Below are 20,362 nucleotides of genomic sequence, written 5' to 3' on the forward strand. Positions count from 1 at the left end.
CGACTCGCGGTTAAATGCCCATTTCTGGTAGAGTGTTCAAGTCGTAAGACGTATATTTTTTGGAAAATCTTAGTAAACTACAAATTGATTGTGAACAATGGTTAGACTAAACTCGAAGTGAGTGCGCGATACGTTTTAAAACTTTTAATGATTCTATGACACTACCCCGAACGCCACTACCCCGAATGCCACTACCCCGAACGCCACTACCCCGAAAGCCATTACCTCGAATGGGTCATTACCCCGAACGCCACTACCCCGAATGGGACACTACCCCGAACGCCATTACCCCGAATGGATAACATTTTGAGACATATTCTAGTTAGAGAGTGGGGAGATAATTGTACGCTTCCTTTTGAGTATTTTACGAGTTTGGCTCAAAAATGTATTTTTCAAATACTAAAAGATAAAAAAGCAGCTGATTGTTCAGCAAATAATTTTTACACACTAAGTTTTGTCCTCTAATTTTGGGAAGATTCACACAGCCACATTGCAATGCTCTGAAGAACAGCCTATTTCGAAAAGAAGGGTGAATTTATTATGAGAAGGATAGCTATAATATGTACAAAATTAGGATGTAGTAAAGTCTCTTATTGGACGTCGGTAGCCACTTCCTTTACTCATTTTATAGGTGTCGGGCATTAAGATTAAGATCTTCTTAAAGATTTTGTTTCGTAAACGATGGTAATGAAAGTTCACCCTGAGTAGTCGCTGCAAAAGTTGTTGTATGGAACCCGCCTAAAAACCAACCTAATAGACGACCGTTCCGCTATCGCACTTGTACACATGTACATGTTAGAAAAATCGGCGGCCTATGATTGACGCTACAGTTAGAACTTTTGTTGATTTGTGGTAATGATAATTTTTTTTGATTCAAGATAAAAATATTTTTTTGATTCGAGACAATGAAGAAATGATGATGGCAGAAAAGTGGTGAGTAAATCCATAAGAGACCTGTCTGTTTCAACACAAGAAGATAAAAGATAGGAAAAATTTTCGATTAGAATTATAGCAGGAATCACTTTAGTGAATGCCTTCAAGATATATTCCTTTATAAAAAGCTTTTCTATATAGAAATATTAGTGACTAGCTTATCCAACAAAAACGTGAAAGAACAGCCTATTTAAAAAAGAAGGGCAAATTTCTGGTGAAATGTTTGCAGCTATGACGTGAATGATCACTGTAACAACGTGATGCTATGACACAGCCTATATTCATAAGAAAGAAAAATATTTGTTCAAAACAAGATTGAAATATCAACACCACTAACAAGTCCAACTACCGGTGATTAGGCATATGTTTAGCAACACCATATTGAGGGTTATGAATTCGAATTCCTTTCAGTCAATAAAAGGTTTATTTTATTAAAGCCCATTCACAAATTTCGTAACGCTGAAGGGAGCATAAAAGTTTGTGGGTGGTTTTCCTCAAAATGTTACAGCCCATTCACAATATGTAGGATTTCCATACAAAAAAAAGTACGAGGGGTGGGTAGGTGTTACAAATGGCAATTGTTGGCGAAATGAAATTTGTGAATGAACCCTTGAATTGCGAAGGTGCCCACTGAGCTGATGAACAGGCACTGTCTCAGAAAGAATGAGAAGAATATAGTTGCCATCAAGATATTTCGAAAGAATAAATATATGATGAACATTTTACCGACGAATTTTACGTGCCATTAATTACCAGCCTTCATTAGAGACGCATTTTTGCTCGCAAAACAAGATACTGTACTGTTTCTCATACTATTCGGGGTAATGGCTCATTCGGGGTAGTGGCGTTCGGGGTAATGACCCATTCGGGGTAATGGCTTTCGGGGTAGTGACCCATTCGGGGTAGTGGCGTTCGGGGTAGTGGCGTTCGGGGTAATGGCGTTCGGGGTAATGGGATGGAGCCCTTTTAATCAATTTAATTTTTGTTGTGAAATGTTTTAGTGAATTTAGTGAGTTATTTAGGAAAATTTGAGAAAGCCTGAAATGTGAGCAAGTTTCGTGAATACAAATCAGGTAAGCTGGTGAGTTTATTGACTGTGCCTTCGTGCTCATATTTCGGACCGCGTTGAACAGGCCTAGCTCATCCAACGTGGGCAGTATATCTTTGCAATTTATATGAGTGACGGTCTCTCTACCGTAATCGATCGGTCGAGATCCGATCTCGTCGGACGACGGCCACGCACTAAAATTCCTGACCAATGTGGTATTGGTAGGAAGCTATTTGGTCACGAAGCCGGTGTCTAAAAATAACTTCCGCTCGCTTTGATGTATACATGTACACGACGATGTATATGTCAAATATACATCTCATATATCCGAACGAAGTTTAAACTGCGAGATGATGATCATATGTGCTTTGGTGTAATCGAGTTCAGTTCGCCTTCGAGCGTCGGGGTTTTTCAAGGGGCTCCGCAGCTTGTAGGTCGAAGCGCCCATCTAGCGAATAGGGAGCCGTGAGTTCGATCCCCACTGGATTACGTGGTTTCTTTACGCAGTTTCAATTCCAGTTTGTACATTTGACACGTGTTTCGTCTTCGAAACGTTAAAACATTATAACAATAATCTAAATTCCCTCCGTTATTGTTATTTCTTGAATTAGTTTGGTTGATTTGCATCGCGTCGTTTGAGTCTAAGTTTCTACTGAACTGTTTGGCCTGCCCTGAGCAGGAGTTCTCATACTGGATTATGAACAGAAGTAACAGTCCTTCTGAGGGTGGCGCTAAAGCCGATATCTTGGTGGAACGGAACGGAATGTTGTACTGCTACAAATTGGTACTGAAAGTCTAAACATATTCATTGAGTTTCTATTTTACACGAATACCGTTGATAACCTGAAAGATTTTATTGTCAATATTAAGTTATAGAAATATGTATTGATTTTTTTTTCTGTACAAAATAGCAAGGTCCAAGTATGGATAAAATTTCTGGTTGTATTTCTGCAGGATTTTCTGTAGCATCTGTAAGAATTAAGTTCAATTCCTGAATAAATAAGCAAAGATTTTTGCGAGATCAGCAATATCTGTTGAACTTTGAACATAAATTCTTCAATTTACCGCTTTTATGATTCCTTTATAAAGTTTCTGCAATGGCTAATGGCTAATAGAAATATTCTCTACCTTTTACTGAAATGCCTTCATAAATACTCAAAAGAAATCACTCATCAATAGTTTCCTAAAATAGTTCATGGATTAGCTAATCATAGTTAACACGATAATTGGAAGAAATTTTCAGGCATTTTAGACCGTTAAATTTCTTTTATCACTAAATCCGATTGAAATGTTTACAAAATCTTACAAGCACACCAACTAACAAACAATCGTGATAACCACAGTATAACAAGTTATTTACATGTGATGCTCTCATCATCGCTTTTATTATCCATCGCCATTCTATTCAATCTGTTCATGAAGCTTATCAAACTATGAAGTAATAATTTATACAAGTTGCCTGCTTTATAAGTCTTCTAAACATTAAACAATAACTTTGATATATGAGAGTTCTACTCATAAATAGGTATGTCTCACATTACGTATCTTTGACAATGACGGAAACTACGGGTTCCAAATCATATCTTATATCATAAGAGCATAACTGCAGTGATCGATTTTTCTTTAGCTTATTACTCAGCTAGGAGACTATTTATGAATGATACGGTTCAGTAGAAAACTCTTATTGTCTTTCGTCATCGTAACATGTTGTGAAAATCAATTAAATGTCGTGTAATAATGAAAAGTGAAAATCGACGAAGAGAAATCAATCACTGCAGATACGCCTGTATGATACTAATCTCAAGATATATATTACGACGGATATAACACCTAGCTGCTGCAAAGGTTATAAGAACTCAATTATCACCTTGAAAATCAGCACGAGTAATACCCTGCCCATATGTGCATGGTCGACATTATCACCAGCACGACATTTGCAGGGAAAATGCGTTTTCGTCAAATTTTCGGTCAAATAATCTGTGCATTTGATAAAAATTGAAATTCAAAAGTTGAATGGGAGAGCCTTTTTGAATAATTACTTCCTTTTGTCATCTGCTAACGCATACGTCGTTTTATCCGATCAATCAGTGAGTTTGATGCATGATTATATAGATGAATTGACGAAAACACTAAGTCACTGTCATAGCAACCTGGTTCATACGCCAAACCAGGCCTGCCCAACCTTTTTGGCTCTTTTCGACATAAATGGTTGGTGCGTTCGCAAGAATAGACCAATATGAACAAAATTAGTCTCAAATGAAAGCTTTGTAGTATATCTGTCTAACCCATGTTGAAAATTTTAAATTTATATCAAACTCTTCGCTAGCGATGCAAGCAAAGGAAAAAATCAGTCCAGCCCGCGGGCCGGATCATTTTTTGGACTTAAGGCTAAGTAACCCGTCATTCGTTTTGGCAACAATGATGACTTTTCAGCTTGCATTCCAAAGTGATAAAACTCAATCTTGATAGTTTATATTGACTTGAAAATGTATCACCATTCGCGCTAACATGCATAAAGTGTGCTGATACTTTTTCAGCTGTGTCAGTGCAAAACCAACTGATTTTCTTTGAATCGAAATCGTGAGATGAATTAGCAACAATCATCAACGGTGCGTACAAATTTCAATGACGGCCTACTTCGCCTTAATTGCATCGGTAGCAAAAAGGTTGATATAAATTTTCAATTTACAGCGTGGATTAGACAAATATAGTACCAAGCTTTCATTTGAGACTAATTTGATTCATATCGGTCTATTTTTGCGAACGTACCTACCATTTATGTCGAAAAAGAGCCAAAAAGGTTGGGCAGGCCTGCGCTAAACTATGCAAATAAACACTCTGCAAACCGGGTGTTTCTTCAGATAAGTTGGTGTACACACCAAATTTTTATTGCTGTAAATCATCAAATCCTTCCTGATTTTTTTTTTTTGTGCTGTAAATTCAGCAATCGATCCAGCAAAACAAAATTTGCTGATCTGATCAGCAATGCAAATTCTCATCCAAATGACTGTTGGGTTACTGACCATTTAGTGCATTTGAATTTGCTGATCAATCAGTACTTGATTTTCTGTTGTTCTAGTGGGATTTTTTGCTGGTTTCCAGCAATTACGGATCGCCGAAAATTTAGGAATCGTTCATTATTGTCCTTATGAAAATTAAATGAAATGCTGTTGTATTAGGGTGACTTGTTGTATTTTCGGCAGCTTTGTTCTCTTCGTCTTGGGTGGTTTTCTTAAACATATTGGGCTCAAATTATGCACCAATACTTACATCTTACTGCCGAATTTCAGAAGTTTTGGTCGATAAAAACCCCCCATGACGAAGAGAACAAATCGGCCGATAATACGTAAGTTCCCCTATATGCCATATACATTTATTTTGACAAAAGTTAACACTATTTTTCTGCACTTCGGGGGAAAGGTTTTGCCTCTAAACACCGTCTGCTTTTTCGGTATGGTTTCGATCAAAAAAAAAAACTCGAATGATTATTCAATATTTAGTATTCAACTGATTATAGTACTTACCAAATACATTATTCCGATTAATGTACACAAAACTTTATGCGAATGAAAGAGAACTTTTCTTTTTTTTTTTCGAAAAACTTAAAAGTTTTATGGTTGACAATAACAACTACTGTTTGCTGGTTTTTCAGAAAACAAAATATTACTGATGCGAATTCAGTAATAATGTTTGCTGGTTTACGACAAATTTTCAAATTGATTGCTGGTTATCAATCATCTGACATACTGATTACTGAAAATCAGTAAATCCGTTGGTGTAGATAAGTATCCAGCAAGTTAGATTGCTAAATTGCAGTAAAACATCTCAGGAATGCTGTGCATCAGTAAAATGTACTAGTTTCAGCAAACTAAATTGCTGGAAATTTGGTGTGTATGTTCTCAAATTCCGAACAGACTCGTATTCCGAACACTCGGTTTTTGTATGGCGATTTGGTTGAAATGATTCATTGAAATATGTCACCCAATTACCAGGAAATGACAGTCATTTGGAACTCATTTTAAATGTCTTTTCATCTATTTCATACTTTGGGAGTTGTGATGATTCTCTAGTTCGAGGCTAGTAAAGCTAGCTCAGATACATTTATTTACGAAATTATTAATTTGAATACGATTTACTTGTGTTGTTCGGAATATGAGACAAAATGAACGCAGTCTTCGACATTTGAATCAAAATGTTATTAGATACTTTTACGTAACACTAATACTAAAAAAAAAACAACATTATCATCGGCACAGCTAACAATTAAGTATAGCGAAAAAAAATTCAAATTTATCACCTTTTTCATGGCTGTCAGATGCATTTGAAGTCACTGTTAGCCTTAAGGGGAAGATGAATCGAAGCCAAACCTCAATTTTTCAAGAGCACAAATCTGGAGAACCGAACACCCGTTTGAACTGATAACTTAATCGATTGTTCACCACCAGCTAGTGACTAATCGATTAAGTTTTCGTCTTAAACGGATGTTTGGTTTCCCAGATTTATGCTGCTGAAAATTTGAGGTTTGGCTTTGATTCATCTTCACCTTAAGTGTTCGCAATATGAGTCAAAACGGTATTAGGTAAAGAGTACATGAACCTATCACAGAAACAGTTTTGAGCACAGAAACAGTTTTACAGGAGTTATCAACGTCTTACGACTGCAATGTTAGTCATCGTTCAAAATATATGGCTTATGTGTGCATGCCTCAGACCCACAAACAGGGGTCTTTGACTTTGAGATAAATGGTCAACAAAACAAAGCATGTGTTCAACACATGTTCTATGCTGCCCGAATCGCCGGAGGTGCCCGTCATACACATATTCGCGTGTCTTATTACGACAATTTAGCCGTTTCGTCAGAATTCATCCCCTCCTCGCTGTTTCTCTTCAGCATGCCTTTTAACCACAAAATAACACTTGTTCTACCTTTCGACCTGCAGAACACATCCTCATTCCCTATCTTTGTATGTTTCGCAGGAGGGCAACCAGGACGAGGTAGTTGAACCGAGCAAATATCAGTTGCGAGATCCGCCTGATTTGCGCAGCCGCTATCTGCTTGAGCTGGAAGAGGAAAAATTAACAAAAATCAAAGAGGAGGAACGTAAACGCGAAGAGGCTCATCTAAGAGAGATTGAAGATTTGGAACGCCCAACGGAGGACAATAAACGAGGTCATCGAGTTCACGCTTGGGTTGCAGTGATTATGAATGCTCCCTGGTGCTACAAACCGGGTTATCGTGAGACCATGATCGATCCCAACACTGGCGAAAGAGTACTGCTTCCTCCCAGTGCGTTTTTCATCGAACCAGCTTCCGGTTTTCGCTTCGAGGTCGATTCTACTAATTATCTGGGGATCGAAAGCGTTTGGAATCAACACAATTATTACGTTAACAAGCAAGATCCCATCTCCGACATCAAAAATATGCACTGGGACTTCAAGAACACCAAGGAATGGGAACATTTCCTACCAGGAGAACCGTTCGAGCTCCGCGATGATTGTTTAGTGCCAGAAGATCAAGAACCGCTGACCACAGAGGAGGAGCTGGAGAAGGAAAAACATCTAGACTTACCAGCTTCCTGGGTAGGCCCACTATCGATATCCATGGCAGAATTTGAACAGCGTTATCCAGAAGGTCGGAAAGTAATATATTTCAAGCGTTCGATCTACGAACGCTTTGCACCATACTCGAACTTACTTGGACTGATTAAGCGCCTCACACTGTACCAGACTTTGAACTATGAAAATCCCACCACACGCTGGGAGTGGTACGTCAATCGAGATGATTCGTTGACAATGATCGTTTATGATTACGGCAGGAACGAAATCGAAGAAATGTTTGCCAAAGGGCGACCGGATTCATTGAAAGCGTTGAGACGTAGCTCGGAACCGAATCGCGAGTGTCGATTGACGTTCTTTCATCAGTATCGGTTCGATTCTTTGAAAGAATTAGTCTATCATCCCACATACGTGCAGGAACATTACGATCGCCGAGAGGATTTGTATGTAAAACGTGAAATCTTAAAAACTTTTTCTAAATTTTGTAAAATTTATATTTCATAGATTATATTATCGGGAATTCAAGAACGTACCAAGAGATCCAGTGACCATGGAAGATTGCAAACTAACGGTAGGTAGTGAACATTCTTGTATGCTTTTCATAATAATATGACTACCGGCAAAAAATGAGATGTTAGCAAATGTTCATGCAAATCGTAATGTCAATCTCTTTCAAATTTCGTTCGAAGTACTCAAAATTTTGTCATTCCAATTACGAAGCGTTAAAAACAGTAAAGTGATATAGGGGATATAAACATGCACTAAAGTAAGGGTTATTGAAATCGAAAATATGAATTTTAATTTTGTTTTAATATAATTCAAGCCCCAGATTAAATGCCCCTAATAAAAGTTTGAGATTGGTCAATTTTTTAGTGAACACTATTTTTAGTTTGAGGGGGATTTGTTCCCTTTTTCCGACTATGTGCACAAAAGTCACGCAAAGTTATTATTTCATTACACATTTTATCGCTAAGACATTTACATTTGCTGAATTGCATTTTATTGCAACACATATATAACATCTGTATATTAGTTGAGGGATCAAATGAAATCATAATGAGCAAAACCACATCTAATATGAGGCAATTTTTAGTTTTGCGTTTGATTTCACTCATTTAAATCTCCAAGTTCTGAAAATTTGAGAAGATATGATAAAATAAGTTATTAGGATTTTTCTAAGTTGTTCAATAGATCTTTGTTGATTTTTTAGAGATAAAATGGCTCCTTAAATGTTATTCCTAATACCATTTGAGTGATTTTAAGCTTTTATCTATTGCATAAAATTACTTTGAAAAAAAAAACTCAATCAACTCAACTATGAAATGGTTCCAAGTTTTTCAAAATTTTAATGTTAAATTAGTTTATATTAAAGAGCAGTAAATTTCATTGAAAAACGAGGGATTGCATTCCTTCAAATTTGATTTTATAGGTAGAAACTGATGTTTCATAGCTAATAGTCTATTCCAAATCGAACAAGCAAGCAAACAAGGTGCAAACTTCCGCAAACTTCCACAAAACATAAAAGCTTTAACGTTATTATTCTTTATGGATTTTTATCTTTTTATAGCATAAGCTCTCTCTCTCTGCTAGGCTTTATCACACGTTTTTTTTGCTCTAGTACTACCTTTTCAAAAGCACGCTCGCAATAGCCGTACAGCTTAATCATCCTCTCCCTATTTCCTTTTCGCAGCAAATGACGGAAAAGTATCACCGAAATGCAGAGACCGAAGCCGTTCGGGATATCGCCACCAGAACATGCTACGTGGATGAAAATCGCATCGTGCTGCAGTTCCATTATGGGGACGATTGCATTACAGCTTCCACGCGTGAATTCATCAAACCGCCGAAATCGGAAATGGGCGAAGAGGTCCCTTATGATCCCAAATGCACTTCCGGTTACATTGTAAGTTTCTTCTACGGCATATAATAAGTTTTAATGTTACATATGGGAAGGTGGAGCAACTGCTCATGATAATTTCAATGTTTTCTGATCAAAACCTTATAACTGCAAACATTGGTAAATTTGATATTTGGAACAGTAATTTTATTTATTAGCATATTTGCTCAAAAGGACACGCAGCGTTCCCCTGAGGAAAGGAACAACCGCGGTTTTGCTCCCTTTTTACTTCATTCTTATGGCAGATAGCATTGCGGTGTTTCATCAAACGCGGTTGTTTCTTGCCTGAACCATTCGCCGACTGGGATTATTGAGCAAATGAGCGATTTTGGAAACTTTACAACAGCCGCGCGGTTTATCATATCCAGTCAATATTACACTTAAACTTATTTTATGCGAATATTGTAAATTCCGATCATACGAACAGAGGAATAATAATTAATTTTGTAGTGTACCCTCGAGCTATGCGTCCACAAATTCTTTCTGCTCTCGGATGTTCTTTAATTGCCGAAAGCAATAAAACAGTACTTCTCAGTGCCACAAAAATAAAATTTTTCAGCGTTACAATAACAGTAATTTTCATTATTATTTTTTTACCATGAATCCCTTTTTGATTTTTGTTTGGACACGTGCCTTCGATTTTTCGTTGGGCCCGTTACTGGAAGTTAGCAATGGTAATCCTCTTTGGATACCATATTCGAAAAAAAAAACCTATAAGAAGGTCACTTCTTTCGTTTATTCACTGAACATGGTGGCAACCAAGAAAAAAGGGAAGGGTGAATCTCTGAGTTCACAACTCGCTTTCTAAGAAAGTGTCAATAAACGTGGAAAACATTGAAGAAATGATGTTTCTCCAGAATGCGCGTTTGTTTTCGTTGATGAAAAGGTTAATGTTGATAATTGCATCGGAATGAGCAATCAGTTCGATGCTTTATGGACCAATGCACTAACAAGTTCACGAATGTAACATTTGAGCTGTGCCGAATTCACTCGTTGCTATGGCCACATAAATAACACGGCATCGTTCAAACGTCAAATAATGAACTCGTGCATTGGTCCATACTATTTTTCAACATCAAACCAAATGGATGTGAGCGACGATCTACTAAAACCGGCCCATGAAGTAATCTACGATGACGTCACGCTGCAACTTCCAGCGAGAAGAAAACCTATGGACCGATGCACGAGTTCACTATTTGACGTTTGAGCGGTGCCGTGTTATTTACGTGACCATAGCAACGAGTGAATTCGGCACCGCTCAAACGTCAAAATAGTGAACTCGTGCATAGGTCCATACTGCGGGCCTTGTTTATAAAAAATGAACAAAATTGCTGTGCATTCATCCATTTACTGTTCATCCGTTGAACATCCCATTCACTTGTGTGGTGGAAAGGCGTGCTGATGGTTCAGATTAATTAAATTGTTATATATTTTTACTTTGTATCGTATAAATTATTTAGTTAAATGTCTAAGTGTACGATAAACGTTTGTCTTCACGATTCAGTGTTTGAGTGATGTTTATTTAACGCTTAGTGGCTTAAGGTGTCTCTATTTATCTATTTTGTTGTTGATTCCGATTGCAGATTTGTTCTTTACTTATTCATTTTTTTTAATTTATTTATGTTTGTATTTATTTATTAACTTATTTATTTATTTATTCATTCATTTATTCATTCATTATTGTATTTACAAATTTATTTATTACTCAGATTTTTTATATTTTTTTAATATTTATATTTTATTTACATCTGAATTTTGTAAGACACCTTGATACCTAAAACATGTCTAGAGTGTAAGGAACTCATCGTTACAAAGACCCACTCATTGCAATAAAAGAAGACGTCATCTTGTTATATATCATCAAGGACATGGCAGGTGGATAAGGGGAGTGACCAGTGGAAAGACCCCCCCCCCCACGATGCCTATAAAGGGGATGGAAAGATTCGGGGAAGCTTTCTTTTAATTAATTGGTCCGGAATAGTGATGAAGACGGTCCGGTTTCGTCCGTTACAAAACGAGCCGGTGATAAGTTCCGCGAAGTGAACCCTTTATTTAAAGTTTTATCTTTAAATTAATAGTGTAAAATTGAACAGTAATAACGTCACAACGATTATACCGTCATGTTTAAAATCACCTAAAGGTAACAGTACGGGTCAAGGAATGGTACCACATCAGCTGGTAATAAGACACCATTTTCTGGAAACGCTAGTGCCAGAATAAGTTTAGCCTTCTTTGATCGTAACGTACAAACAATTCGAGCGAGTGTGGTGAAAAAATAGAAACATTAATAGTAGAATGCTAATAGCGTTGTCCTCACAAAACTGAATTAGTTCATTATCACCTTTAACTGTACACAGTTCGACAGAAACGTGTAAATTTCTGAGGTATATAATGCACATAATTGGAGCGTGGAATATCATGGATATTTACATGATATGTCATGTAAACTTCAATTATATGTCATGTAATCCAGCAGGATTCTGAGTGATTACATGACATATAACACATTTTTACAAGATTTCTGACTTACATTTACATGACATCATATTTACATGGCATAAATGAAGTTTACATGACGTGTTATCTTCATTACTTTTAACAGTGTATCTTTTCATTGTTTATTTGATGCCAGGTTGTAGTGGATGATTTTTAAATTTATTTGACACTTTGAGGACCGGTACTAGAGCTGTCAGCCACGCGCTAGATGTTGGTAACACGAACAGTAGCGACATTAGCATTCTTAGGTTAATGCTTCTTCTGGTGAACAGGAACTGCAGTGAAAGTGATGGTCGAAAGTGACAAGAAGGGTACCTTCGCATAAGGGAATAGACCATTTCCGTGAAATTTGTTTAATGGCTCATATGCTTTCTGTTAATTTACTGAACAAACTTTCCCAAGCAACCCATATGTTTTGAAGCCTCTAACTATTGAAAAACAATGAAAAACCGGTGGCACGACAGTGCACCCCACGGTTCCCTACAATTTATTTCTCTCCGATTTTTATCGGACTCCTTATTCTCCTATGATTTTTGTCTCCACGTTGTGGTGAATATTTGATCAGCAGATTCGGCTCAATCATGACAGATACCTTTATTTATGCTTCCATCCGCCACTTCCACCGTGGCTGGAATCAACAAAACCATCTTGGTGCTGCTGCTGGTCGTCAATGTTTTTAACTTCGGTTCCACCACCTGTATTTAAATATGTAGAAGAAATCCAGCACGACGAAATCTTTCACAAAAAACGTCGGGTATCCTTTTCATCTCTATCATCTGTGACTGCTGTGGTGCTCCGCTTGGATATGAAAATACACGTGCTCTCTTCCGGTTTTTGGTGACGAAGAAATTTTCGTTGAAATCCGGAAGATCGCAACTTTCGAGATTGTTCAACATTCTGTTCGGATCCCTGCAGCAAAAAGGTGAAATCTTCCCCAGTTTGCCGCCGGGAGCAGAACCTTTTTCGAGAATTATCGCAGAGCACGGCAGAGGCTTCCGGTGGGAAGATGAAGGGGACATTTGTTGTGGGACATTTGTGGAGGATTTTTCGGGGAGATTTATTAGAGTAGTGAAGCGGGGAAGTATGTATACTCCATTGGCCATATGGTTCCGGAACAGTTTGACGACACAATCAAAAGGTATTTGCTATCCGTTGTGTCAGATTTCTCCGTTTGTCGTGCAATGTTATAGATTTTACTTAGGTTAGGCAGATCATTGACGCTTGTCAATAGTTCTCTCTTTTATTCTCCCGCTGTTCTTATGCAGCGCAAATAGTGACGTCACTATTTACTCTGCATAAGAACAGTGGGAAAGTAAAAGAGAGAACTAGTGGCACGCATCAATGATCTGTGCCACCTGAGTAAATCCAGAACATTGGTCGTCGCGTGCTTGATTTGACATTGACATTTTGTTATGTTTACAAACACTCAACGCAGGGGTGAGATTGAAAGTTGTGGAAAAATCTCCACTTTGTTCACCCACAGGGTTGAAACAACTGTGCCGCACTACTCAAAATGTGGTGAATTCTCATGTTTTCAAAAATTCATAATAAAATCGGGAGTGCATATAAATTAGATCTGAAAGCGTCAATAATCATTAAACATAATCGTCTTTCGAAGAAAAATATAAAAATAGGGGGTGAGGTCTGATGGAAATGGTCTATTCCAGTGACGTTACGCAAAATCTATACCTTGTCAAAAAATGTATCGGTGTCAGCTCGCTTGAATCCCGATCAAGTGATAATGCACACTAAAGTACTACTCTCCGGACATTTTGGAACTAAGGTCATTCGCTATAAAGGCCTATACCATCAGCCCCCTGTGAAAGCCAGCCAGTAGCCGTGTAAGAAGAAAAGGCATGAACTCCGGCGTCCAACGAAGTGACGACCGCAACGTACCAGTGAGCTCCATCCATCTTGAATCCCCCCCTCCCCCCTTTTCAAGTCTCAAAATAAACGTGTTTATTGCAAAAGTTTGTATATTCCAGTTTCATTATTCTGTATCAGAATTTAAGGTTATATAAAGAAACATTTTGTTTTCCGTTGTCCTTCCACTTTTGTATTGTCCGCCTTTTCATCACTCAGTTCGGAAATTCTCTCGGAAACCTCCTACAACGACCCTGAGATCCAAGTTAAACAAAAGAGGCCTTGAGTGCCAGCCATGAAAACTTAATCGATTTCTCAGCTTAAACGGATGTTTGGTTCTCCAGATTTGAGCTCTTGAAAATTTGGGTGGTAATACAGATTGGTGGAGACATCCGACATACTTCCGCAAATTCCTTCATTATCTTAAGATAGATTATCAGCATTTGTTTGAAATTTCAAACCACCATCTACTTTTATTTACAGTCCAATCCTTGGGATCCTCAGCCAACGCACCTGGAGCTGTTCCTGCTTTTGAAGGAGCAAATGAAAGCCGAAGAAGCATCAAGCCGTGCATTTTACCGTCGTGTTGTAGAAATCGAAACTCTTCTGAGGGAACGCAAAAAGCAAATAGATTCTCCCAAGCTAACGTTCAGTTTGTTTGACCCTTTGCGCAATGCAGAAGCTCGCCGCATACGATTGGAGAAATACGAGCAAGCTCGAGCTCGCGAGGAGCTTATAAAACAGCAGCAAGCTGACTTTTTGGCACCGTATCTGTTGAGATTGAACGAAAATAACTCCAATCATGAGAAACTGATGGCTGCCTACCAGAGCTGCAAGGAAGATTTACGTAAATTTTACAATGGACTGGAAGAAGAAATGAAGGTTCGATTGGATGAGCTACTATCGGAGGAAAATTCTTTGCGCCGGTTCTTAAGTAAATTTCAGGAACACTTTGAGGATGCAGAGTATGACAAATTCATCATGGAGGGCGAGAATATCGAGCTGAATAAAAACGTGGTTCAGATGCGAATCGAGAATCTTCGTGATGAGTATCAGCAAAAAGCTCAACATCTGGAAAAGGCTCTCTACGAGGATGAAAGATTGAGTGGTTCATCATCTCTGAGCAAACTTCAGTGAGGTGTTAGTAGTGTTTGAATATATTTTTACGAATGTGAATTTTGAAGTGTTTGTGATTTTCTAAATAAACGGTTGAGAAAAACCTCCAAAAATATTTTATTTTTCAACGGGAACAAAACGAAATTATGAGAACTAGGGTAATTTACGGCTTCAGCAACATTCGATTATTATCGGCAACCAAATTTCGAACGCCAAACACACAGTTTTTATTTATCAAAACACACCAATGAAAACATTCAGATGATTCTTTGTTCTATCAGCTGCCTGCTGACGAAATTTCCGATACTGAACAAACAATTTCGCCAGCGATGTCATCAATTCAAATGAAATCACCTTAAAAAAAGCGGCTGATTCGGAGCTGCCGAAGAGTTTTGCCTGCAGTTTCTATGGGAAAGCTGCCGAAGAGAATGAGTCAGCCGACAAGAGTCACATTGACAAGAGATGTTCGAAGTGAAGTAAAAACGTTTCCGAAAAGCTTTTGACAAGTCTGTTGGTGTGAATCGATAGAGGATTGACCAGCCCATAAATGTAAAGAGACAAGCACGTAGTTTGTTTGCTTATGTCCGAGGAAATTGCAAAATAGGTGCAGCGTCGGCATGGATTGCCGAGAAAACGTACATTCTTCTATCTAACTAACATATTTTTATCGGGGTGAACCATTACAACCAGTTTTATTCGATCGTTTGTAGTAGGTATACCTATGTCCTACGTTTTGTGCATGTCGTTCTACTCCATTACAACAGTCGACTCTCCACATCTCGATATCGAAGAGACCCTCGAGATAGGGAGAGATCGAGACATAGAACAAATTATTAATGAATACAAGATTGAAAATCACTCCATTACCAGAAAAATCAAAAACAAACAGACGTCATTCTGTCTTAGCTAATTATTTTGAGTTCCCAAAAACTATTCTAGGAACCTTTGATTATAGGCATATCGAAAGTCGGGAATGAAAATCACATCGAGATAGGGATATATCGAGATAATGGAACTAAGGGAACACTTACCCTAGTAGGCGAAAACACGAAAGGCGGAATCACATAAGGCTAATTTAAATTTGGCGGACTTTTTGAACCAGCAGAGCAAACGGCCGGCCGTTTGCTCTGCTGGTTCAAAAAGTCCGTCAAATTTAAATTAGCCTCATGTGATTCTGTGGTTTGCTTTTACAGTGAAACCTCCATGTGTCGATGTTCCATGACTTTATAACGACTCACGATATCATACTAAAAAAACGACATGACTACTACAGAGAGGCAGTACACTCTAATATAAACTGACACTTATATTGAGCTATTCGGTAATCCAATCCGCATGGTTATTAAATTAATTAACTCATTACGCGTGGTAAAGATGGACAAATTATGGGTGAAATTATGAAAAAAATCCACGTGCTCGGCTGGGATTTGAACCCAGGACTCTTGTATGCTAGACGAGCGCTTTACCAACTAAGCTACCGAGCCACTTGGTGACCCAATAACTGAGTTGGTTACAAGTTTAGAATTCAAATCCCTACAGACCACGCGGACCCCTTTCATAACCAATATCCATCCATCTCATGTTCCTACACACGCGGAGCGAGCGAGTGCGATTTGTTTAGTGTTGAAACTGTTTGCCTATCGTACCTACATCGCTTCCACAACAACTGTATTGTGGAAGAGTAAAGATGTGGGAAGGCTATCAACGTGTCGTTCTCACTCAAGTGACGACATGACTACTACAGAGAGGCAGTACACTCTAATATAAACTGACACTTATATTGAGCTATTCGGTAATCCAATCCGCATGGTTATTAAATTAATTAACTCATTACGCGTGGTAAAGATGGACAAATTATGGGTGAAATTATGAAAAAAATCCACGTGCTCGGCTGGGATTTGAACCCAGGACTCTTGTATGCTAGACGAGCGCTTTACCAACTAAGCTACCGAACCACTTGGTGACCCAATAACTGAGTTGGTTACAAGTTTAGAATTCAAATCCCTACAGACCACGCGGACCCCTTTCATAACCAATATCCATCCATCTCATGTTCCTACACACGCGGAGCGAGCGAGTGCGATTTGTTTAGTGTTGAAACTGTTTGCCTATCGTACCTACATCGCTTCCACAACAACTGTATTGTGGAAGAGTAAAGATGTGAGCAAGAGTCATACAAGAGTCCTGGGTTCAAATCCCAGCCGAGCACGTGGATTTTTTTCATAATTTCACCCATAATTTGTCCATCTTTACCACGCGTAATGAGTTAATTAATTTAATAACCATGCGGATTGGATTACCGAATAGCTCAATATAAGTGTCAGTTTAAAATTTCATTGTTAATATGATGGTGCCCTCAAACAGTTTTTTACGGTGTACAATATTAAAAAGGTGATATAGAGTAGGTCTACCAGCGATGGACGTAATGGTTGCCTATTTCGCTATACGTGTTAATTTAATTGTTTTTGTGTCTTAGTTGTGAGGTATTCAAAATGCCGTCACGGTAAACCATTCAGAAAGATTCCAAATGTGAATGATTTCGAAATTTATCATATGGCCAAATAGGGAACCACTATGGCCATAACTGTTACACTTTCCCTAGGTCATTCCTATCCACCTCGAACAAATTTGTAAAAAAAGTATCTAGTTGTCCGGGTGGTAATGCTACGATAGGAATGAACAAATCAAATTTGATTTTCACGCTAGTAAAGAATATGACTTAACAGTTTTGTATTCTGTACAACTCTCCAAAGCATTTTTGTTCCATGACTCGATGTTCCATGAGTCAATGCGATGGTCCGAATTATAGAGTTTGTAGTAAATCTATTTTAGCACCGTATTGGGTAAAATAACTACAAAGGCACTTCTATGAAGCATTTTGGAATGCGAGGATTCTATAACCACTGACAAACAGACGAATACTCGAATTATGTGCATCGTACAGCAAAATTGTGCACAATTCTAATATTTTATGGTTGGCCGACTGGCCAGTCGTAGCGCTCGTATCGCTTTTGCGCACTACTGCCACCTGATTCTCGGTTTGCCAAACACAGCAATTTTAGTATTGGACAGTAACATTTGCAAGACAAAGTTTCAAATGGGTAATTGTTCTAGCTGTTACGCCTGTTTTTCTGTGCCATAACATAACCGCGAATATGAGCAGCTTGAATATCAGCAGTACATAATTGGGCGAAAAAAACAGTATATGTTTCAAAGAAGAATCAAATTCAACTGGCTCTTTAGTGGCTCGTGGCGCCAAACATATTCAAGGTGATAAGTCCAGAAAGAATAGCCGATGATCAAAAGAAGGACAAATCACTGATAATGTATTAGAAAGTTTTTTTTTTTTTTCAAAGAATAGACTGTCCATCATTCGGGCTAATGTCACTTTCGAGCAAGTGCCTTACGGGCTAGTGACGTAGAATTACACGATATAAGAATGCGAAAATGACAACTATGACAAAGAAAGCTTTCAGTTAATAACGGTGGAAGTGCTCATTGAACTCTAAGCTGAGAAGCAGACTGCGTCTCAGTGGGGACGTAGTGCCAAGAAGAAAAAGCAACAAAATTGGCTAGATTTATCGAAAATTTAGTGCAAACCAAAGGCTGAAACAGGTGACAATAAATAAAATAAATAGAAACAGGCGACGGTTGTTTCACCTAACATTAACCTGGTGCGAGAAGATATTTCTCGATTATAATGGCACCGTAGCGTAATGGAGGGCATTTGATGGTATTTACCTATCATCTATGTATCATCTATGTATAAAATCCCGTTTTTCAAAAGAAATTCTAAGTCCACTTAGTGATTTTGAAAACGCTGATATGAATAGGAACCTAAACAGCTCAGTCTAATTATGGTTTGGAAGCTAAAGCAATCATTTCAAAATCGTTTTTGAATGATTCCGCCTTTGAGCGGTTCCATTTGAATTCGAATGTCGGTTTACTTTTGTATTTTTTGATTTGGTGAAATTTTGCACATGCTTTCTTTATGCCCAAAAATGCCTTTTTGCATCATCGGCTCGCCATTTTGACTCTAGCCTTACTTTTGAGAAGGGCCTAAGAAAAAAACCCTTGAAAATATTAAATAAATTATAACTTAGAAACGGTTTGTCCGATGATTTTTCAATATGGTTTATTTAAACCATATTGAAAAATCATAACTTTTTTGTCCATGATTTCTCCATCTTGACCCACTGTGCAAAAGACTTAATTTTTTGTCTACTTTAACATATAAAAAAATAAAAAAAAAATCAAAAATACGATTTTTGAGAAAATTGATTTTTAAGCTTTATTTTCGATATATAAAAAATTACAACATTTTTTTTTTACAGTGTATATTCTTTCCAAATAGTCCCGACAATAACCTAAAACTTTGCGGAAGGCACCAAACTGATCGGACGTTTCTAAGTTATATTATAATGACCGAAAATTGAAAATTATATCATAATTTTGTATTAAAATCGCTGTATCTTTAAAATGGTAAAAGTTAGCCTGATTTATCCGTCCACCTTTTTTATTGTAAATTTTGCGTGCTTTCATAAAATCGAGTTTAAAAATATTTAAAAAGTTTATTATGACCATTTTCAAAAATTCACCTATTTTCAAAAAATCATAACTTTTTTGTGCATGAAATATTTAAAAAGTTTATTATGACCATTTTAAAAAATTCACCTATTTTCAAAAAATCATAACTTTTATGTGCATGATTTCTCCATCTTGACCCACTGTGCAAAAGACTTCATTTTTGTCTACTTTAACATATAAAAAAATAAAAAAAAATCATAAATACGATTTTTGAGAAAATTGATTTTTAAGCTTTATTTTCGATACATAAAAAATTACAACATTTTTTTTTACAGTGTATTTTTTTTTCAAATAGTCCCATCAATAACCTAAAACTTTGCGGAAGGCACCAAACTGATCGGACAAACCGTTTCTAATTTTCTAAAACTATTGATACAATCTCTGGAAGGATTCTAGGTTGAATATCTAAAAGAGCTGCTAATGAAATCTTTGAAGGAATTCCTTATGCAACCCGTAGAAGAACTCCTGATTCCCCAGCTGAACTCCTGATGTAATCCCTAGAGGAACATGTGATGTAATGCCTGGAGGAGTTCCAGGTGGAATCTCTGAAGAAACTTCTGATGTAATATCCAGGAGAGCTCCTGGAAGAATGTCTGTAGCAACTCCTGTTGAAATCTATGAAGAATTTACTGATAAGTTTCCTAAAGGAATTCCTGATGTAATCTCTGAATGAACCTTATACAATACCTAAAAGAAATTCTGCTGCATTTCCTTGAGAAGCTCGTGATATAATCTCTGGAGGAACTCCAGGTGGAATCTCTGAAGAAACTTCTGATGGATTCTCTAGAGAAACTCCTGATATAATTCCTAGATATCGCTAGAAAAAAAAACCCGGATGGAATTTCTTTGAAGAACTCCTGAATAATC

General features: G+C 37.5%; 1 protein-coding gene across 1 annotated transcript in view; it reads left to right on the plus strand.

The window, feature by feature from the left end:
* LOC5569456 (coiled-coil domain-containing protein lobo) overlaps positions 1-15,013 on the plus strand; it is a 97,292-nt gene extending 82,279 nt beyond the window's left edge. Inside the window, exons 3-6 of the mRNA XM_021855120.1 lie at positions 6,958-7,979; positions 8,041-8,107; positions 9,227-9,439; positions 14,276-15,013. Of these exons, the coding sequence (XP_021710812.1) occupies positions 6,958-7,979; positions 8,041-8,107; positions 9,227-9,439; positions 14,276-14,929 (1,956 nt within the window). The 3' untranslated portion in view covers positions 14,930-15,013. The remainder of the gene's footprint in view (positions 1-6,957; positions 7,980-8,040; positions 8,108-9,226; positions 9,440-14,275) is intronic.
* The last annotated feature ends 5,349 nt before the right edge of the window (positions 15,014-20,362 follow it).

Source organism: Aedes aegypti, chromosome 1, assembly GCF_002204515.2.
Source record: "Aedes aegypti strain LVP_AGWG chromosome 1, AaegL5.0 Primary Assembly, whole genome shotgun sequence".
NCBI lineage: Eukaryota > Metazoa > Arthropoda > Insecta > Diptera > Culicidae > Aedes > Aedes aegypti.